Source organism: Gymnoscopelus braueri, assembly GCF_963280865.1.
Source record: "Gymnoscopelus braueri genome assembly, contig: SCAFFOLD_139, whole genome shotgun sequence".
Classification (NCBI taxonomy): Eukaryota; Metazoa; Chordata; class Actinopteri; order Myctophiformes; family Myctophidae; genus Gymnoscopelus; species Gymnoscopelus braueri.
Window position 1 is genome coordinate 35,648 of NW_027660980.1, and position 24,657 is coordinate 60,304.

General features: G+C 41.1%; 1 protein-coding gene across 8 annotated transcripts in view; it reads right to left on the reverse strand.

Moving 5' to 3' along the window:
- Positions 1–24,657, reverse strand: part of LOC308081000 (ribonuclease P protein subunit p30-like) — a 57,910-nt gene that overhangs the window by 22,941 nt on the left and 10,312 nt on the right. For all 8 annotated transcript variants that reach the window (XR_013932778.1, XR_013932779.1, XR_013932780.1 and 5 more), the window contains 2 exons: positions 23,479–23,568; positions 18,798–18,914 (listed from right to left, as the gene is read on the reverse strand). Coding sequence is in view for 3 of the 8 variants with exons in the window: in XM_080457403.1 (XP_080313529.1) it covers positions 18,798–18,914; positions 23,479–23,568 (207 nt within the window). In the remaining 5 variants the exon portion in view is untranslated. The remainder of the gene's footprint in view (positions 1–18,797; positions 18,915–23,478; positions 23,569–24,657) is intronic.

Here is a 24,657-nt window from a genome sequence, read left to right on the forward strand (position 1 = left end):
GGGCAAAACCAAACCTATATTAAATTGTTCAGAGGGTCAATACGAGTAAATAAATGTATGATAACCTCACCACAGGAGCAGCTTTTTCATGGTTATCACACATTTTGTAATTTTCCCCATACGTACATGACAGGTCAAAAAATGACAATTTTAAAAAGAGTTATCATAATGAAACTGCCTGAGTTGATTACTTACATGAAGACGATGATTTATCGTATTACAAGTTTTCTCAAATTGTATATTTAAATATGCAAATTAGGCATTTAGTCCATGAGCCAGAGCCCCAAAATTGAGCAGATATTGAATATTCCCTCGTTAAAAACCTTTGAATCCAACATCTTAACAAAATGAAATAAGTATGTTGACTCTGGCTTTGTCCAATGTTGATTCTGGAAAGTTATGCAAATTTGGGCAAATCTTCCTATGCCTAATTTGCATATTTAAATATACAATTTCAGAAAACTTGTAATACGATAAATCATTGTCTTCATGTAAGTAATCAACTCAGGAAGTTTCATTATGATAACTCTTTTTAAAATTTTGTCATTTTTTGACCTGTCATGTACGTATGGGGAAAATTACAAAATGTGTGATAACCATGAAAAAGCTGCTCCTGTGGTGAGGTTATCATACATTTATTTACTCGTATTGACCCTCTGAACAATTTAATATAGGTTTGGTTTTGCCCACTCTTTCGATAATAATTGCTCAATTTTGGGGCTCTGGCTCATGGACTATTATGAGGACGACGTACAGCATCTCAGGAAGAGAGAGTTATTAAGAATAATGCTCTCTAGAACTCATGTCTAGACTGGTCCGGTCTAGAGGCAAAGCGCACAGAAGTGGATAAGGCCTTGGAACTTTTTGAATCATCTTTTTTACCGACTGTTGACAAACATGCTCCAGAAGAAACTGTGAGGGTTAAAGCTAGAACTGAGCCATGGTTTAATGCAGATACTTTAAAAGCTATTAGCCTAAGAGATGACACTTTTAGAAAGTACAGGAAATCCAAGGATGAGCATCTGTTTACTAAATATGAAAAAAATAAGAAAAGAGGTCCAACGAACGATTAGGACAAGAAGGAAGGAGTTTTTCACCCAAAAGATTACAGAAAACAAAAACCACCCTAAGAAATTATGGAAATCACTGGGACAGTTAGGATGCAATAAGAGGTTAAAAACCAAAACACACCCTAAACCTGGACAAAGGAGGCAACATTGTATCCGACAAACTGGAGGTAGCCAACAGTTTAAACACCTATTTTACAACCATAGCCCATTCACTAGTCAGGGTGCTACAATGAGGCTCATATAGAGCATTTTTATAACAAATAAGGGAGTTAAGCCCGAGGCCTTCTCCCTTAGGGAAGTATAACCAGAGAAGAAGTGTTAGAAAAGCTAAAAACCCTCAATCCTTCAAAAGCAACAGGTCACGATAACATCCCAGACAGATATCTACGAGACGCAGCAGAAGCCATCACTTCCTGCATATCCCACAGAATACATTTGTTGACTGGGAGCGCCATGGCACTGGCTCCGCCGCCTGAAGAAGCTCGGAGTAGGACGTCGCATCCTCAGGCTGTACTACAACAGTTCTGTTGAAGGCATCCTAACAGGCTGTGTCACGGCCTGGTACGGGAACTGCACTGCCCGAGAAAAGATCAGCCTACAACGAGTAGTGCGATCGGCAGAGCGGATAATGGGACTCGAGCTCCCAGCGCTCCAGGAACTGTACAAAAAGCGGTGCGTGGTCAAAGCCAAGCGCATCATCAAGGACAAGCACCACCCAAGTCACAGACTGTTCAACCCCCTACAACGACCGCGACCGGGCAAGGGGCTCTACCGCAGTATCAAGAGTTCCACCACCAGGTTCTGGTGTAGTTTCAATCCGGCTGCTGTCAGGATGCTGAATGAGGCATAAGCCTGAATGAGGCACAGGCCTTGTTCAGCAGCCTGACAACAGGCGGCGCAGACTTCTCTGGCTCTTCCTGAACACACCTGTGGATTATACCAGGGACAATGACTTGGACTTAGCTCCCCCTCGGACACACCTGTGGACTACACCAGGTACAAATGACTTTTTGTTGCACTCCCTCATGGAGCTACCTGCGGATTATACTAGGGTCAGTCCACCCTAGGTGGACACGCACTGACCTTTTGCACCTTAATCCTTGTATAACGCACTGACTTTTTTTTGTTTTTTTTATTGTGCTCCTTTTCCTCTAAGCACCTTAACGTCCATTGTCTATCATGCACAGTATACATACATTGCTGCTATGCTCAGGCACCTTAGTTTAGTTTTTTTAGTTTTTTATTATCTCAGGTAATTTGTAAATATGTAGATAACTTGTCTGGTCTTCTGTTGCTCTCTTGTTTTGATCTCCTTCCCACTTACCCCCCACCCTCTTCTTCTCCCCCCCTCTTCTTTCTATGGAAACTAATGTTGCGATGGGAACGATGTACAAAAAATAATTTCACCCACTTTTTTACCTTGTAAACCTGTGATGTGACAATAAAACTGATTCTGATTCTGATTTGTCCATCAACCAAGGTCACTTCCCACAGGAATTCAAATCGGCGACAATAACCCCAATGTATAAAAAGGGAAGCAAATTACAACCAGGTAACTACCGCCCTGTTTCCATCCTATGCTCACTATCAAAGGTAATAGAGAGACTTCTATATGAACAGATCACACAAGTTACTGTTATTGTTATCAGGAGATCTCACTCAACAGACACCCGTTTACTATATCTTACAGATCACATAAAGAAGTAGACTTAGGTAAGTACTGTGGCATGGTTATGCTCGATTTACAGAAGGCATTTGACACTGTAAATCACAGCATCCTACTGGGTAAGCTTCTGGCCTTAGGCTTCAACACCACAGCTACTAGATGGGTAAGGTCTTATAACATCACAGCTACTAAATGGGTAAGGTCTTATAACATCACAGCTACTAGATGGGTAAGGTCTTATAACATCACAGCTACTAGATGGGTAAGGTCTTATAACATCACAGCTACTAGATGGGTAAGGTCTAATAACATCACAGCTACTAGATGGGTAAGGTCTTATAACACCACAGCTACTAGATGGGTAAGGTCTAATAACATCACAGCTACTAGATGGGTAAGGTCTTATAACATCACAGCTACTAAATGGGTAAGGTCTTATAACATCACAGCTACTAAATGGGTAAGGTCTTATAACATCACAGCTACTAAATGGGTAAGGTCTTATAACATCACAGCTACTAAATGGGTAAGGTCTTATAACACCACAGCTACTAGATGGGTAAGGTCTTATAACATCACAGCTACTAGATGGGTAAGGTCTTATATGGGTAAGGTCAACCATTAACATGCAGAGTCCCTCAAGGCAGCATTCTAGGCCCTCTATTCTTCTTATTATACATGAATGACATGAAGTCTGCCTGGGATTGTGATTCAGCGCTCTTAGTCTCACACAAAGACAAACCAGTAGTAGACAAAATGCTTAGCACAGAATGATCTAAAGACAACAGGCTGTCACTCCACCAACAGATGAGGCAATCCTGTTTGGGTCTAGAGACAAACTAAATAAATCCCTGTTTGGGTCTAGAGACAAACTAAATAAATCCCTGTTTGGGTCTAGAGACAAACTAAAGAAATCCCTGTTTGGGTCTAGAGACAAACTAAATAAATCCCTGTTTGGGTCTAGAGACAGACTAAATAAATCCCTGTTTGGGTCTAGAGACAAACTAAATAAATCCCTGTTTGGGTCTAGAGACAAACTAAATAAATCCCTGTTTGGGTCTAGAGACAGACTAAAGAAATCCCTGTTTGGGTCTAGAGACAAACTAAAGAAATCCCTGTTTGGGTCTAGAGACAGACTAAATAAATCCCTGTTTGGGTCTAGAGACAGACTAAAGAAATCCCCGGGGCTCACGGTAGTGGTTGGTAACTCGACAATCAAAGATAAGGAAGAAGTAACTTATTTGGGCTGCATACTAAACTAGAAAAAGTGCTCCTCGAAGCACAGGTCTCCGCCAGGTCAGGTATGTTATTATGGCCTCCTGGTGGCGCTATAACAGACCAATGTGAAAAGGGTGGCATTTCTTCTTAGGCCTTTCATGGCAATCGGACACTTCATTCATGATTTGAGGCATTTTGTTCCAAAAATGAGTTTTACTAAATTAGACCTGCTGGTGGCGCTATAACAGGCCGATGTGAAAAGGGTGGCATTTCTTCCTCTGTCTAGTGGGAATGTGAAATGTGTAAAACATCGCAAGCTGTGTTCATGATTTGAGGCATTTTGTTCAAAACCGACCAATCCTGCAAACTTTGGAAGCCAACCTTAGCCAATGAGGATGGAATATGGGAAATGGGACAGATCCGTGTTGATCACATGACTATAGAGATACTGTGTACCGATTTGCAAGACGTTTGAATAAAATCTGTAGGAGTAAATGGGTTTTGCACAAAGCGGCCTCCTGGTGGCGCTATAACAGGCCCATGTGAAAAATGTGGGGCAGAGGTTCTGATTCTGAATTGGCATCGAGGGAGTGTGTGTGCACAGTTTCGGAGCGACCGGGCCAACGGTGCCGGAGATTAGCCGCTCGCAGACATACGGACAGACGGACAGACACACGGACGGACACACACACACGGACGGACACACACACACACACACACACGACGGACAGGGGGTAAAACATACTCTCGCCATGCCTTTCGGCCTGGCGGAGACAATAACTCCTTATCTGGAGAGAGCATGGCACTGAATGTTATTATGAAGGTAAACCAGAGGATAAAATTCCTTGCTAGAATATGGCCCTTCATAGACAGAAATGTGTTCATAATGCTGGCAGGGGCATTGGTACAGGGGCATTGGTACAGGGGCATTGGTACAGGGGCATTGGTACAGGGGCATTGGTACAGGGGCATTGGTACAATGCCATTTCAACTATGCATGCACATCCTGGTACTCCAACATCCCAAAGATCCTCAAGAAAAATCTCCAGAGCTCACAAAACAAATTAGTTTGACTGATCCACAAGCTACATCCCAGAACTCACATTCTGCCGGCCCAATTCAACAGCCTTAAGTGTCTCAAAGTCGAGGAAAGAGTCATTCAAATAAAAATGTGTATGGTTCACAGGATCATAAATAATGCTGCACCTAAATACCTACATGAATATTTTACCAAGGTCAGCACAGTACATACTGTAGGTACTCAACCTGTAGGTACGCACATAGCCCTGCCTGTAGGTACTCAACCACCAGAGGAAGCTCCACTAATGTTGTGCCTCATCTATTCAGCAGTTGCATGGGCCAAAGGTCATTCCTGTACACTGCAACAGATGCATGGAACGAGCTACCCACGAGCATCAAGACCACTCGCTCCATGGCTGCTTTCAAGTCCTCCCTTAACACATTGCGTGCCAATCGCGTAGTTCTACGCGAACCTAAATAATTGCGCAGCGTGCCAGTCGCGTAAATCTATGCGAAGTGGTCTTTTTTATTTTTTTTTCTCGCAGTGACACATTTCATTGTAGCACACCGGAAACGGAAGTTAATGTCAATCTAAGATTTTCGTTCCCATCCGCCGCCACTCTAAAGCTTCCCATAATCCGCCATTATCTCTGTGTTGTTTTTCTCTGTGCTGAACGCTGTTTAACAGAAACTGCGACGACTGCAAAATGGAATGTCGCCGATTGAAAATGTCTTCTCTGGGCCACTCACACAGCTACCCTGTGTGTCTACAAACAGTTTAACGTGCGATCATAAGGTATTTAGCGAGGTCTGTGGCGACATGAAAAAATTATAAAAATACAATCAATCGCTGGCACTGGTGAGTACATTATGATATTAAACTCTGGCATGGAATGTGTTAAGAGATGGCTCATTACCAGCACGACCTACCCCCCCGCACACATGCACACACATACACACACACAAGCACGCACACACACATGCACACCCATACACACACACAAGCACGCACACACACCAAGATCAACAGGACCACGATGGAAATAAGCTCCTGGCTTTCTTGTGTTTATCCTTTTGACTATTCCCTATTATATTGTATAATAGGGAATAGGAAAAACCATGCTGCAAGGAAAATAATCGCCCAGTCGCTTTGACCTCAGTGATTATGAAGTGTTTTGAGAAAATCATTATCAGTCTACTGAAGGCAGCGGTTGATTGCTCATTGGACACCTTTCAGTTTGCTTACAGGAGTAACAGAGGCATAGAGGATGCAGTTCTGGCATTGGATTATTTTCTTTTAAAACACTTAGAAAATAACTTAGGAAAGAACACTGCTTATGCACGCCTTCTTCTGGTAGATTTCAGTTCAGCTTTTAATACAATACAGCCACATCTCTTAATTAAGAGGCTGAGGGACCTTAATGTCCATCCCCTTATTATCAGGTGGTATTATTCTTTTTTAACTGAACGTACACAAAGGGTCAGTGTGAATGGTACCATGTCAGAGCCCAGAACCCTGAGTACTGGAGCACCACAGGGCTGCGTCAGTTCACCTGTCCTTTTCACCTTATACACAAATGAGTGCAGAAGCGGTAACCCGAATAATTACATTATTAAATTCTCGGACGACACTGCCATCTTATCCCTACTGGGTAAGGATAGGGATTTAGCTAACTATTTTTTAGAGGATCAGAGGTTTGTAACATGGTGCGATGACAACCACCTTGTTCTCAACATGAGGAAGACACAGGAGACGGTGTTGGACCCTAGGAGTATCGGTGACCACAGGCCTGTGGTCATTCATGACTCGACCATCTCACAGGTCTCCTCATATAAATACTTAGGCATTAGTATTGACAACTCGCTAACGTGGAACACACATGTGGACGGTCTCTGTAGTAAAGTACAGCAAAGACTGCATTTCCTCCGCCGTCTCAGGGTTCATGGTGTTGACCAAACGTTTATGCTAGTGTTCTACCGAGCGGTCTTGGAAAGTCTGGTCAGATTTGGCATCACAGTTTGGTTTGGCAATCTCTCAGTGCAACTGAGGTCCAAATTGCTCCGATTGGTGCAGACTGCAGGGAAGATTATAGGAGTAAGACAACTCCCCTCTCTGGAGTCTATTTACGAGCAGGCCACGCTAAGACAGGCTCAGAAAATAGTCAGTGATGCTACCCATGTTCTACATGGACAGTTTGTAATGATGCCCTCTGGGAGAAGGTATAACGAACCAAAATGGAACTATATTAGATTTAAAAAATCATTTGTACCGGTGTCAACTAAAATGCTAAACGAGGCTCTGAAACAGCATTGACCGTGAAGAATAGATTGACCACTATCTGTGCACTTGTGTAATGTTGTGTGTCCCCCCCTGTTATGTATTTTGTAATTTGTCTTGTCATTGTTTTGTGTGTGGCTGCAGCTGGGGTGAAAGCCCAAGCCAAATTTCCTTCGGGACAATAAAGTTTACCTTACCTTATTGTACATTGTTTTGTTACGTGCATATTGTCAATAAATAAATCAATCAATCAAAACACTCTAAGTGTGCTGCTCTTTACCAAAGACGTAGTGGAGGAAACCACTGGAAAACATCTAAGGCTGACAAAAGACCTGAGTTTACCATCAACTCAGAACCTATTGGTGTGTCTGACCTACATGAGACTTACTGCTACCTAGGTCATAGATTTATAGCAGAGGAATTGATTGATTGATGTACTTTATTTAGTAAGACATGAGAACATCAGTACATGGAAGTACAAATTCACAATACAAGGTCTACTAAACTGGAAGACTCGTTAAGCACTGAGCTTGTTTAAGATGAGATCCCCATGCACACACATCATGATGACATATAAGAGACAGACAGATATACACACTACTATACATATAAGAGACAGACAGATATACACACTATATACATTACAGAACGTCATACAATCAGCTTACATGTTACTGGTATGAAGAGTGAAAAATATGTACAAGAGAAGAACAAAAAAAGGGGAGGGGGGTTGGGGGGGTTGGTTAAGACTTAGACAGGGGCCATTTTCGAATTGCAGCCTCCTGAAGGTGTATCTTTAGGGCAGTTTTGAAAGTGAGTAGGGTTTTACACTCCTTTACTCCTTTTGGTAGGGCATTCCACATTTCTGTTGAATAGCATGAGAACGAGTTCATTCCCTTTGTTGAGCCAAATCTGGGTTGAACATGATTCGTGGAGCTGCCTCTGGTGTTATGATCGTGGACTTCGTTAATGAGACTTACACCTACCTATAGGTCATTGATTTAACAGACTTACACCTACCTATAGGTCATAGATTTAACATACTTACACCTACCTATAGGTCATAGATTTAACATAGCAGAGGAATGAGACTTACACCTACCTATAGGTCATAGATTTAACAGACTTACACCTACCTATAGGTCATAGATTTAACAGACTTACACCTACCTATAGGTCATAGATTTAACAGACTTACACCTACCTATAGGTCATAGATTTAACATAGCAGAGGAATGGAAAGAACAGGTTGATTACATCACAACTGAGTTTACAGCCAGGCTGAACCTGGTGGATGCTTCACTGCCAATGAAGCAGGACGGAGGCTATTACTCTATTCTGTGTTATACTATTGTTTATACTACTATACTATACAATACTTATTGTATAATTATATAATACTCTAGGCAGGTTGCCCTGTCTAGAGTTCATCACCTCTTCTCTAACATTCACCTAGCATGCAAAACACTTAGTGAACTAAATGACTAAATAGTTCATTTTGTGAGGAAGTGGTTCAGACTTAACACTCACACCACCAGAGACATTATTTTCCAGTCCAAACAGGGGGGTGGGTTTGGCGTCCCTAACGTGGAGTGGATTTATAACGCCACAAGGCTGGCTCACTTGATAAACATGCTGAACAGTGATGACAAGACTGTCAGGGAACTTGCTAGATCTTCTCTGTTTCTAGACATGAAACAGTGTAAAGTGCCTCTGATGGCAAGAGAGGGCGAGCCAAGTTTCCTGAGGTTCAGAATAAAGCCTTGAAATGGACTCACATGCTGCTGGGTTTGGGGTGTCGTCAGATTGACCTCAATGACCTCTGTGTGAGAACTGGAGTATCCCTACACTAGGTTTGACTTGACTCAAGACACTGTAGCAGTTTCTGAGGACATTATTACCAACTGTTTGATCTCAGGTTACTCATACAAAGGGTTTTGTATGACCAAGTTTTAATGTGCGATTTGTGAAACATTACGAAAGGAGCCGCCCAACACTAGCACCTTGTTTCCTAAACAATCAACACAATATGTAAAGTGATGATGTTCTTTAGTCATAATTGTGTTCCTGCTGTTCTACATACTGCCAACCAGGGGAAGAAATCACAGATTAAGGCTTTTAACCTTTGCTTTTATATGAAATATCCGAGACAATTAAGATGTTATGGAAGATGCTTCTAAACATGTTGCTTGTTTGACCACTTCAAAAGCTCTAATCTTAAAATAATGACCGAAAACAGCCAATCTACAAGCTCTCAATGCGTCGCAGACGCAGTGAGAGCTTGTAGATCGGCTGTTTTCGCTGCGCAACATGTTTCCATAGAAGTCATGCTGGCTTCTATGGAATCCAAATGACTGAAATCAGTCGTGGCGACTGAGAACTTTAAACCATGGTTACTGTTATTGATAAAGAACATCATTTATCACCAGTTACCTTGTAATGTTACAACAGCAGAACCAACAACACTGGACTGGTTTAAAACTACAAGGAAAGCTAGCTTGCCTTCCTGCTGCAGATCACACCGTCTCTCATACAATATAACAAACAAACATTATGTAGTTGATGAGGATATACAGTATTATAATATAATATATATTTATATGATATAATCACCTTTACAGTCAAAGCCAGATAATAGGTCCTTCTAACCAGACTCTATCTGTCTCTGTGGTTTCCTAATACGTTTCCTCCTCATTGTCTGTCTGCACCATGACCACACTAATACGTTTCCTCCTCATTGTCTGTCTGCATCATGACCACACTAATACGTTTCCTCCTCATTGTCTGTCTGCACCATGACCACACTAATACGTTTCCTCCTCATTGTCTGTCTGCACCATGACCACACTAATACGTTTCCTCCTCATTGTCTGTCTGCATCAGGACCACACTAATACGTTTCCTCCTCATTGTCTGTCTGCATCATGACCACACTAATACGTTTCCTCCTCATTGTCTGTCTGCACCATGACCACACTAATACGTTTCCTCCTCATTGTCTGTCTGCATCATGACCACACTAATACGTTTCCTCCTCATTGTCTGTCTGCATCATGACCACACTAATACGTTTCCTCCTCATTGTCTGTCTGCACCATGACCACACTAATACGTTTCCTCCTCATTGTCTGTCTGCATCATGACCACACTAATACGTTTCCTCCTCATTGTCTGTCTGCATCATGACCACACTAATACGTTTCCTCCTCATTGTCTGTCTGCACCATGACCACACTAATACGTTTCCTCCTCATTGTCTGTCTGCACCATGACCACACTAATACGTTTCCTCCTCATTGTCTGTCTGCACCATGACCACACTAATACGTTTCCTCCTCATTGTCTGTCTGCATCATGACCACACTAATACGTTTCCTCCTCATTGTCTCTCTGCATCATGACCACACTAATACGTTTCCTCCTCATTGTCTGTCTGCATCATGACCACACTAATACGTTTCCTCCTCATTGTCTGTCTGCACCATGACCACACTAATACGTTTCCTCCTCATTGTCTGTCTGCATCATGACCACACTAATACGTTTCCTCCTCATTGTCTCTCTGCATCATGACCACACTAATACGTTTCCTCCTCATTGTCTGTCTGCATCATGACCACACTAATACGTTTCCTCCTCATTGTCTGTCTGCACCATGACCACACTAATACGTTTCCTCCTCATTGTCTGTCTGCATCATGACCACACTAATACGTTTCCTCCTCATTGTCTCTCTGCATCATGACCACACTAATACGTTTCCTCCTCATTGTCTGTCTGCATCATGACCACACTAATACGTTTCCTCCTCATTGTCTGTCTGCATCATGACCACACTAATACGTTTCCTCCTCATTGTCTCTCTGCATCATGACCACACTAATACGTTTCCTCCTCATTGTCTGTCTGCACCATGACCACACTAATACGTTTCCTCCTCATTGTCTGTCTGCATCATGACCACACTAATACGTTTCCTCCTCATTGTCTCTCTGCATCATGACCACACTAATACGTTTCCTCCTCATTGTCTGTCTGCACCATGACCACACTAATACGTTTCCTCCTCATTGTCTGTCTGCACCATGACCACACTAATACGTTTCCTCCTCATTGTCTGTCTGCATCATGACCACACTAATACGTTTCCTCCTCATTGTCTGTCTGCATCATGACCACACTAATACGTTTCCTCCTCATTGTCTCTCTGCATCATGACCACACTAATACGTTTCCTCCTCATTGTCTCTCTGCATCATGACCACACTAATACGTTTCCTCCTCATTGTCTGTCTGCATCATGACCACACTAATACGTTTCCTCCTCATTGTCTCTCTGCACCATGACCACACTAATACGTTTCCTCCTCATTGTCTGTCTGCACCATGACCACACTAATACGTTTCCTCCTCATTGTCTGTCTGCACCATGACCACACTAATACGTTTCCTCCTCATTGTCTGTCTGCATCATGACCACACTAATACGTTTCCTCCTCATTGTCTGTCTGCACCATGACCACACTAATACGTTTCCTCCTCATTGTCTGTCTGCATCATGACCACACTAATACGTTTCCTCCTCATTGTCTGTCTGCATCATGACCACACTAATACGTTTCCTCCTCATTGTCTGTCTGCATCATGACCACACTAATACGTTTCCTCCTCATTGTCTGTCTGCACCATGACCACACTAATACATTTCCTACTCATTGTCTGTCTGCATCATGACCACACTAATACGTTTCCTACTCATTGTCTGTCTGCATCATGACCACACTAATACATTTCCTCCTCATTGTCTGCATCATGACCACACTAATACATTTCCTCCTCATTGTCTGCATCATGACCACACTAATACATTTCCTCCTCATTGTCTGTCTGCATCATGACCACACTAATACATTTCCTCCTCATTGTCTGTCTGCACCATGACCACACTAATACGTTTCCTCCTCATTGTCTGTCTGCATCATGACCACACTAATACGTTTCCTCCTCATTGTCTGTCTGCATCATGACCACACTAATACGTTTCCTCCTCATTGTCTGTCTGCACCATGACCACACTAATACGTTTCCTCCTCATTGTCTGTCTGCACCATGACCACACTAATACGTTTCCTCCTCATTGTCTGTCTGCACCATGACCACACTAATACGTTTCCTCCTCATTGTCTGTCTGCACCATGACCACACTAATACATTTCCTCCTCATTGTCTGTCTGCACCATGACCACACTAATACGTTTCCTCCTCATTGTCTGTCTGCACCATGACCACACTAATACATTTCCTCCTCATTGTCTGTCTGCATCATGACCACACTAATACGTTTCCTCCTCATTGTCTGTCTGCACCATGACCACACTAATACGTTTCCTCCTCATTGTCTGTCTGCACCATGACCACACTAATACATTTCCTCCTCATTGTCTGTCTGCACCATGACCACACTAATACATTTCCTCCTCATTGTCTGTCTGCATCATGACCACACTAATACGTTTCCTCCTCATTGTCTCTCTGCATCATGACCACACTAATATGTTTCCTCCTCATTGTCTGTCTGCACCATGACCACACTAATACGTTTCCTCCTCATTGTCTGAACCATGACCACACTCCACTTACTGAACCTCCGTCACATATTCTGAACGGCTGCCATGTGTATATAAGGGAATGTACACCACTAGGCATGACATGATTGTTGATCTATTAGTTAAGGACAAGTCTATATGTTTCATCATCTGCTAAAATGTATTTAAACACTCTTGTGTTTCAACTGCCATGTTCATGAGCAATAATGAAAATTATGCCTTTTCAGATGTTACAGATAATACACCTGTTGTTGTTGTTGATGAGGACAGTAGAGAAGTGACCATTTTATATAATAATAATAATAATAATAATATGAGGACAGTAGAGAAGTGACCATCTTATATAATAATAATAATAATAATAATAATAATAATAATAATATGAGGACAGTAGAGAAGTGACCATCTTATATAATAATAATAATAATAATAATAATATGAGGACAGTAGAGAAGTAGGATGTACATTTGATATTGCGCAATTTCTGCCTAGCCTGTGGTTATGGCTACTCAAGCAATTTCGATTTGTTTTGGAAAACCCCCTCACTATACCGTGATACTTTACACCCTAACAATGATGGCATTAAAGTGCTGGCCAATCACATCTCCAGTTACCTCCCCAAAAAGTGACGCCAGTTACCACAATTGAGTATACTACTACCTACCACCTCTCTCATTCCAGTTCACATCACTCATAGACCATCAGTCTCTATCTCAGCGCATTTCAGAGGAGCAAATCTCCACAATATTACACCACTTGATATAGCCAAACAGGCCCATCCAGTCCTTAACCCAGGACCCAAGACTATTAAAATGGCTCTACTGAATGCCCGTTCAATAGCCAACAAATCATTCATTCTGAATAACCTTATCACAGCCAGAGACTTGGACTTTTTCTGTCTCTCTGAAACCTGGCAAAAGACTGATGAATATGTGTCTTTAATTGAGCTGTGCCCACCAAAATATTCTTTCACCTGCGCCCCCAGACCCTCCAAGTCAACTGGCACCGATCACGTGGGAGGTGGCATAGCACTGGTGCATAAAGACTGTTTTCCCACCAGGATTGTGAGCTTCAGTACCTATAGCTCATTTGAACTTTTAATATCCAAAGTTGGGCGCACAAACCCTTTTTATTGTATTTCAATCTATCGCCCCCCTGGTTTTAGCAGCTCATTTCTGTCTGATTTTAGTGACCTTTTAACCTCCGTCATCAAACTTGAAAGGATAGTGGTTCTTGGTGATTTCAACTTGCACATCAATAATAGTGAAAATAATTTTGCCGTGAATTTTCTCAGTATCACCGAATCTTTTAACCTGGTCCAGCATGTCTCAGGCCCTACGCACAATAAGGGTAACACACTAGACCTTGTTTTTACGTCTGGTGTAGATCTAGATATCACTGCTATTGAGGACATGACAATAACAGACCATAAATGCATCTTTTTTAATATAGCTTTTAAGATTGATCAGACGGCTGGTGAACGAACTAAGTGTTCATGCATACTAAATGGCCTCTCTGCAGAAACATTGTCCACTGCTTTTGACAGCACCTTGCTGCAGTCTCTCGGCCCAAATGCAGACATTGATTTGTTAGTCCACTCTTTTAATCTACATGTTTCGGCCATTTAAGATGAAATGGCTCCTCTAACATCCCGCACTGTCCGCACTTTAAATATTTCGCCATGGCTAAATGAGGACATACGGCTTTTCAGAGTGTTGAGCGCATGTGGAAGCACTGGAAAGCGTGAGGTCCACCGTCTACACCTTAACCCATTGAGACCTGAAGCCAATTCTACATGTCTCCTAAATCTCAACAGTTTTCTGAAAAACGTATGTTTCTATATCAGTGGTGCTCAATCTTTTTCATGTCAAGGACCCCCAAAATTATATGTATTTGGCCGCGGACCCCCATCAAAATATTTAGTTCCAGGGACCCCCAGAAGCAAAGATTTGAGTTAAAAATGTTCGCTTTAAAAATATATATATTCAAAGATTTGCACACATTTTCATGATTTTTCAAAAATAGCAGATCTACAAGCTCGTAGCGCGGCACTCGGTGCCGCGCTATGAGCTTGTATATCTGCTATTTTTGAATAGCCCAAAGTGTAAAATAATGCTTTTTAGCTCAATCTAAAAATGACACAGTTCCAGGTCTTAATGGGTTAAACAGCTTTTAATTGATTTTAACGCTATGGTTAAAGTGGCGAGAACTACTTATTTTGCCAACCTTATTTCCTCATGTAAGCGTAACCCTAGAGTCCTATTCGACACCATCAACCGTATTGTCAGCCCACAAACTGACAATACCTTTCTTTCTGCTAAAGATTGTAACGATTTTCTCCAGTTTTTTGTAAATAAAGTTGCCAGTGTTAGAGCAGGCATAGTACCCTCCACCTCCACCCCACCCGTCTGCCCTAACCACCAGTTAATCCTGGATTCCTTCACACCCATCTCTCTCCAAGACCTAACAGACCTTGTGAGCAGTATGAAAACATCTTCCAGTCCACCTAGATATCATTCCAACCTCTCTTTTTAAAGACGTTTTTGGGTCCATTGGGTCCTGTCTCCTCTCCATCCTAAACTGCTCGCTGGTCCCTGGCCATGTCCCCTCCTACTTTAAGCACGCCGTTGTTCAGCCACTCTTAAAAAAGCCCAATTTAGACGCCTCACTACCCAGCAATTATCGACCCATCTCCAAGTTGCCTTTTATTTTTAAAAAAATTGAAAAGATTGCTGCTAACCAGCTTATAACCGCTATAAATGAACATTCTATTTTCAATAAATATCAATCTGGTTTTGGCAAACAACACTCCACAGAGACAGCTCTACTAAAAGTGTTTAACGACTTGATGATGGCAGCTGACTCTGGCAAGTGCTCCATCCTCGTTCTGCTTGATCTTAGTGTCGCTTTTGACACTGTAGACCACAGTGTCTTGATAAATAGGCTCAGGGACAGGGTGGGTGTCACAGGGACTGGGTGGGTGTCACAGGGACTGGGTGGGTGTCACAGGGACTGGGTGGGTGTCACAGGGACTGGGTGGGTGTCACAGGGACTGGGTGGGTGTCACAGGGACTGGGTGGGTGTCTCAGGGACTGGGTGGGTGTCACAGGGACTGGGTGGGTGTCACAGGGACTGGGTGGGTGTCACAGGGACTGGGTGGGTGTCACAGGGACTGGGTGGGTGTCACAGGGACTGGGTGGGTGTCTCAGGGACTGGGTGGGTGTCTCAGGGACAGGGTGGGTGTCTCAGGGACTGGGTGGGTGTCACAGGGACTGGGTGGGTGTCTCAGGGACTGGGTGGGTGTCTCAGGGACAGGGTGGGTGTCTCAGGGACTGGGTGGGTGTCTCAGGGACAGGGTGGGTGTCTCAGGGACAGGGTGGGTATCTCAGGGACTGGGTGGGTATCTCAGGGACTGGGTGGGTGTCTCAGGGACAGCTCTGGACTGGTTTACCTCATATCTCACAGGTAGATGCTTGGCAGTAGCTGTAGGCCCACATATGTCTGAATCTGCCCCCCTCTCCAGTGGCGTGCCCCAGGGGTCGGTTCTTGGCCCGATCCTTTTTGCACTTTATATGCTTCCACTCAGTCACATTATTGACAATTTTAAAGGCATTTCCTACCACTTTTATGCTGACGACATCCAGCTGCATTTTTCTTTTAACCCCAACAGTCCTGATGATTTTAGTTTCCATTTTAATTTATTGCAGGAGTGTCTGTCTGCCATTAAGGACTGGTTGGCTAACAATTTCCTTCAGCTCAACGAGGCCAAAACTGAAGTGCTAATTGTTGCTTCCGACAGTGTCGCTCCTAGAGTGGCTGACTGCATTGGGTCCCTCAAAACTAATGTGCGCCCTAACATTAGGAACCTTGGTGTCATTTTTGACCAGGCTATGAACCTCGACACGCACATAAAGTTGGTGACCCGTACATGCTTTTTCCATCTCAGGAATATTGTTAAACTTAGGTCTATTGTCTCACACAACAAACTAGAAATGATTATTCATGCCTTTATATCCTCCCGTCTGGACTACTGCAACTCACTTTTCACCTGCCTCAGTAAAGCATCCATAGACCGCCTCCAATTAATCCAAAATGCTGCTGCCAGACTTCTAACTAGGTCCAGCCGAAGGTGCCACGTTACCCCAGTCCTGGCCTCCTTGCATTGGCTTCCTGTTGCTTTCAGGGTTCATTTTAAAGTCCTGGTGCTCACATATAGAGCTCTGCATGGTCAAGCACCAGCATATCTAACTGACCTGCTAAAACGGCATGTGCCGACGAGGACCCTAAGGTCAGCCAACCAGGGTCCGTTAGTCATCCCTCGAACCAACTTTATAACCAGGGGTGACAGAGCCTTCCAGGCTGTAGCTCCCAGACTCTGGAATGCCCTCCCGCAGGTCTTGAGAGCTGCAGAGTCTGTGGGCATCTTTAAGAACCACTTAAAAACATTTCTTTTTAGACAGGCTTTCACCGGATTTCCCTTGACTTATTTTTTCTCCTTTGTAGTATGTATGCTGTTTTTGTTGCCGTTATTGTTTTTGCTGCTGTTATTGTTTTTAATTATTGTATTTGCATTGTGTGTAAAGCACTTTGTGAGTTTTTCTCTGTGAAATGTGCTATATAAATAACATTTACTTACTTACTTACTTACTTGACCACAGCCTGGAAGAGGCATTCCTTACCAAGGTGCTAAAGTACCAACGTCTTAAGGATGTTATTATACAGCTTTAGTTACACATGTAAACTGCTTGTGTTCATATGTTGAAGCCTCTGTAATGTTCATACATCAGTTGTGAGAGGTCTGCAGATTACAGTAATGCCCAATAAGAGGTCTACAGATTACAGTAATGCCCTATAAGAGGTCTACAGATTACAGTAATGCCCTATAAGGTCTACAGATTACAGTAATGCCCTATAAGGTCTACAGATTACAGTAATGCCCAATAAGGTCTGCAGATTACAGTAATGCCCAATAAGAGGTCTACAGATTACAGTAATGCCCAATAAGAGGTCTGCAGATTACAGTAATGCCCAATAAGAGGTCTACAGATTACAGTAATGCCCTATAAGAGGTCTGCAGATTACAGTAATGCCCTATAAGAGGTCTGCAGATTACAGTAATGCCCAATAAGAGGTCTGCAGATTACAGTAATGCCCAATAAGAGGTCTACAGATTACAGTAATGCCCAATAAGAGGTCTGCAGATTACAGTAATGCCCAATAAGAGGTCTGCAGATTACAGTAATGCCCAATAAGAGGTCTACAGATTACAGTAATGCCCTATAAGGTCTACAGATTACAGTAATGCCCAATAAGAGGTCTGCAGATTACAGTAATGCCCAATAAGAGGTCTGCAGATTACAGTAATGCCCAATAAGAGGTCTGCAGATTACAGTAATGCCCAATAAGAGGTCTGCAGATTACAGTAATGCCCAATAAGAGGTCTGCAGATTACAGTAATGCCCAATAAGAGGTCTGCAGATTACAGTAATGCCCAATAAGAGGTCTACAGATTACAGTAATGCCCAATAAGAGGTCTACAGATTACAGTAATGCCCTATAAGAGGTCTGCAGATTACAGTAATGCCCAATAAGAGGTCTACAGATTACAGTAATGCCCAATAAGAGGTCTGCAGATTACAGTAATGCCCTATAAGAGGTCTGCAGATTACAGTAATGCCCTATAAGAGGTCTGCAGATTACAGTAATGCCCAATAAGCCCAGAGCTGATAAGACATCATTCTGTCTGTGTTCAGTGTCTGTGATAACTGTCAGTCACCACATTATAAAGGAGACGATGCTTCCTGTATCTGTGATTTCTATCCTGTTGAGTTTGACCAGGTCTGTGTCTACTACTGTGTGTGTTCAAGACATGCTTGTTAAATGTGAACACAAATAAAGATGTTAAATGTGTGTGTGTGTGTGTGTGTGTGTGTGTGTACCTTTCCGTGACACTTGTCGTTCAGACACACAGAGTTAGAGATGGTGTATCTCCTCATGGTTGAATCTCTGATCGCTTCACAATAGATGATCTCAAAGACCACGCCTCTGTCTATAGCCTACACACACACACACACACACACACACACACACACACACACACACACACACACACACACACACACACACACACACACACACACACACACACACACACACACACACACACACACACACACACACACACACACACACACACACACACACACAAAAGTGAACATCAGAGTTACTCCAGGACCTCCTTCTTACCTCTATAGGATGATATAGAATGGTATAGGATGATATAGAATGGTATAGAATGGTATAGAATGATATAGAATGATATAGAATGATATAGAATGATATAGAATGATATAGAATGATATAGAATGATATAGAATGGTATAGAATGATATAGAATGGTATAGAATGATATAGAATGACATAGAATGGTATAGAATGGTATAGAATGGTATAGAATGGTATAGAATGATATAGAATGATATAGAATGATATAGAATGGTATAGAATGATATAGAATGGTATAGAATGATATAGAATGACATAGAATGGTATAGAATGGTATAGAATGGTATAGAATGGTATAGAATGGTATAGAATGATATAGAATGACATAGAATGGTATAGAATGATATAGAATGGTATAGAATGGTATAGAATGGTATAGAATGGTATAGAATGGTATAGAATGATATAGAATGGTATAGAATGATATAGAATGGTATAGAATGATATAAAATGATATAGAATGGTATAGAATGATATAGAATGGTATAGAATGATATAGAATGATATAGAATGGTATGCCTACCTTTGTGTATAAACATGCATATTTTAAACCCCCTATCCTAGGGCATACTGCACACACATACTAGTACAAGAATTTACAACGTAGGCATTTAATCCAGAGTGATTTACAGTAAAAACAAGGTAAACACCAGGTAATACATCAATGTATAGAGATAGTAATCTAGAAGAAGATATCAATAATAAAATAACATTTGAACCTTTGCATATTCACCTGTTTCCTAGGCTGTGTGTTTTCCACTTCCTGTCGGATTTCATTGGATATCATTAGTCATCTGACCAGTTTCATTGGATTTCATTGGATCAAATCGACAGGAAGTGGAACACACACAGGAAGTGAAAAGCCTAGGAAACAGGTGGATAGGCTCTAAAAATCATTGGGGTGGATGAGGACCTTGCCCTACAGCAATATGCCATCAGTAAGCTGAGTCATCGTCCAACAGTTGCAGCAACAACTGTTCTTCATAAGATGCACACTCCCAGCTGTCCAGTGGATCTCAAAGCACTGCTGCCCCAAGCTCACATCCCAGGTCGTATCACCCGGAGGGTACTACCAAGCCACGCCCTGACCATCCTCAAGTCAAACACCAAATGCCTTGATAGGAGCTTTCTCCACTCTGCTATAACAACATGGAACAGCCTTCCCCCTGCAGGTTGTTGGAGACATTACATCAAGTAGTATTCATGCCTTTAAGAGGCTGAACAAACACCTCCTCAGTATGTGACTGTAATCCCATGAAGCTCAAGGACATTAAATCATCAAACATTCAGTTTATATATATATATATATATATATATATATATATATATATATATATATATATATATATATATATATATATATATATATATATATATATATATATATATATATATATATATATATATACACCCCTGACTGAGTAGCTGCATATCAGTGATACGTTCTTTGAATGTTTTTTTTTTTCATAAAGCATGTATCTGCAAAAGCTTAATAAAAAAATAATAATAATAAAATAAGCCTGTAAGGTCGTTAAGGCTAGGTCTAGCGCTACGGGCTGAGATGGAGTCTGAAGAGGTCTTTAGATTACTACGGTAGATTACTACGGTAGATTACCACGGTAGATTACCACGGTAGATTACTACGGTAGATTACTACGGTAGATTACCACTACGGTAGATTACCACTACGGTAGATTACTACGGTAGATTACTACGGTAGATTACTACGGTAGATTACTACGGTAGATTTTAGGAGTGAGTCTGTGGTTCTAACTGCAATGCAAATGCACTAAAAGACTCCTTATGGCCTCCGACCATATTAGAGATTTAATTTTTCGCCCCTAATCTTCCATTAACCCATTAAGACCAGGAAAGCGTCATTTTAGATTATAACCACTATAACACATTTTAGGCGGGAACCCCTATTTGTAACTTTCAGGACAGGAACCCCTTTTGGGGTTCTTGTTGCTATTTACAGTATATACTATGTACATTATATTACTATGTACAGTATATGTATATGTACAGTATATAATATGCAAGGGATAATGCATGGGGAGGTAGTCATTATTGAAATTTAAAGCCCGACAGGGCGATTAACCACCGAGGCGAAGCCGAGGTGGTTAATCCCCCTGAAGGGCTACCTCCCCATGCATTATCCCGCTTATTACACGGCTACTTAATAAATACATAAATACATTTACCCAAAAGTAACAACAAAACGAAGTATTTCCTTGCTTACGGCAATGAAAGTATTCCATAAGTATTGGGCTGGGCGGACAAGTTCTCCTCGGAAAACAAATGACAGAATAAAAAAAAGACTCGCCCCAAAACACACTCGCCCCCCATTCTATATACTGCCGATTTGCCTGTAATACCGCCGGATTTGCCCCGGGGCGACTGTGTTTTGGGGCGAACGTTTTGGTATTTCCCCCGTTGTTGAGCGGCTTGAGCCACGATAAACAAGGAAGTGAAGTGGATCAAATAGAATCACTTTTCGGTTATTGCATGGTCTATTTCTCACTTCAAATGTTTTCAAAAACATTCTTGAGAGCAACGTTTAGTTGTAAATGACATTGGTTGTTTGTTTACATGGCTGTCATGTTGGATAAAGCATAAAACAAAGCAACGCAGGTTGATATGAGCAGGTGCTCTGAGTCTCTGATTACAGAGCGGTCCGTTATAGAGCTCATCGGTCATTATCAAGAAATAATGACCGATGACTGACCAATCAGAATCGAGCATTCAACCAAGCCGTGTAATAAGTACAGTATATGTATATGTACAGTATATACTATGTACAGTATATGTATGTACACTGTTAAACTGTTGAGGCTAAGTTAACATCAAGTCTTATAACATTTTCCAGAAATGCAATAATTGAGGGGAAGCCAGATTTCTTCAGAGATCAATTATTGAATGCAGGTCTAAAACATAGATATCAAACAAGACAGGTAAGCTCAGGGTATTTGGAACTTCCAAAACCAAAGTCAGAAGTACTTAAAAAAACAGTTATTTATAGAGCCACCCAAAAATGGAACTCATTATCCGCAAATATTAGACAAATTAAGAGCAAATTATGTATTCAAAAAATCTATTAAACAGATATTAATGAGAGAGATCACACAATTAGAATGATCAATATGTTTTTGTACATGATGTTTAACCAATGTTCCTGTAGTGTCTATATCATTGGAATTTTAATGTAGCTTAGATTTGGTCAGTTGTTGTTTGTATGTATATTGTATGTTTTATGTTGTATGTATATTGTATGTTTTATGTTGTATGTATATTGTATGTTTTATGTTGTATGTATATTGTATGTTTTATGTTGTATGTATATTGTATGTTTTATGTTGTATGTATATTGTATGTTTTATGTTGTATGTATATTGTATGTATATTGTATGTTTTATGTTGTATGTATATTGTATGTTTTATGTTGTATGTATATTGTATGTTTTATGTTGTGATGTTTTATGTGGACCCCAGGAAGACTAGCGACCGCGGCAGCGGAAGCTAATGGGGATCCGAATAAAGAAAGAAGAAAGAATGTACAGTATATACTGTAGCAACATACATTTGTTGTAACTTTAACTTAGGTCAGGATTTAGAAGGTGTTTTTAGAATGGGCCTCAGGTCTAAATGGGTTAACCATTTATACCAATCTTATACTTTGGCTATTTAAAATAAATAGCAGATCTACAAGCTCATAACTATGAGGCCGAACTATGAGCTTGTAGATCTGCTATTTTTGAAAAATCATGAAAATGTGTGCAAATATTTGAATATATATATTTTTAAAGCGAACATTTTAACTCAAATCTTTGCTTCTGGGGGATTCTACTAATGTCTATTATATCATCTATCATATCATTCTACTAATGTCTATTATATCATCTATCATATCATTCTACTAATGTCTATTATATCATCTATCATATCATTCTACTAATGTCTATTATATCATCTATCATACCATTCTACTAATGTCTATTATATCATCTATCATATCATTCTACTAATGTCTATTATATCATCTATCATATCATTCTACTAATGTCTATTATATCATCTATCATATCATTCTACTAATGTCTATTATATCATCTATCATATCATTCTACTAATGTCTATTATATCATCTATCATATCATTCTACTAATGTCTATTATATCATCTATCATATCATTCTACTAATGTCTTCTAAATACTAACAGTTTGTTGAAAATGTTGCTATAATCAGTCTATTTTATACCTGTGTGTGTGTGTGTGTGTGTGTGTGTGTGTGTGTGTGTGTGTGTGTGTGTGTGTGTGTGTGTGTGTGTGTCTCACCCCGTTCACAGAGGGTCTCTTGAAGAAGAAAGGCAGTTTCTCTGTCACCGTCACACACACTATGTCAACACAATACTCCATACAGGCTGCCTGCGTGCACACACACACACACACACACACACAGAGTTATTAAATGTCAGTAATGTCCTTGTATATTTACGTTATTAGTCATATCTGCTCTGTGTGTAATGTGTGTAATGTGTGTAATGTGTGTAATGTGATCACAAAGCCTAGAAACCAAACAGAAATGATGTTTGTATTCAAATGATCCAACGTTCAAAACCAGAAACACAATGAAATCTTCAATCGCAATTATTTGTGTCACAATTACTCTGCAACTTAAATGAGTAACGGTGACACAGCCCTGATAACAAGGTGAATAATATGTAACTAGAAAAAGTGCACAGGTCTCCGCCAGGTCAGGTAGGTTATTCTGGCCTCCTGGTGGCGCTATAATAGGCCAATGTGAAAGGGGTGCCATTTAATCTTAGGCCTTTCACAGTAGAGATGCGCGGATCGCGGTTTTAGCCGCGGTTGCCGCAGTTAACCGCAGTTTGGGTGGATTTGGGTCAATCAAATATAATTATTAATTCATATTGGATAAACCGCGGGTGAAATAATGCGGGAATTAAATTAATGATATCAATCTATAGGCCTATAATAGCTTTTAAAAAGCACTAAATTTCACCGTGTGTGCGTTTGTAGTATTTTAATATTTAGTCATTTTACACCAGGCAAAAAATAGCCGCTCACGACATGTTGCTTTACAGGCAGCCAGTGTTGCCAGGTTGCGAGAGAAATAAGTAGCCAGGTCTATGAAAACAAGCCCAAAACAAGTGCCAAACAAGCCCAAAAGTCGCAACACAGAGCATTGTTTTTGCTCTGTGTTTTGTTTTCACTTTTTCTTTCTTTTTCTGTAAAGCACTTTGAGCTGCATTTATGTCATGAAAGGTGCTATATAAATAAAGTTTATTATTTTAAAAGTCGCTTATAAAAAGCTTATAAAAAGCCGACATGGCAACAAAGTGGTTGAAAGCGAAAGTAACTTAATGAAGACGTGCGCTTGTTGTTACCATGGTTGTGGATTGTATACAGTCACTGCATCGCGACAGTGGTGAGTAACACTGTTTATAAGAAAACTAACGTCAGGAAAATAACAATTATTTGGTGCGGTTGGTG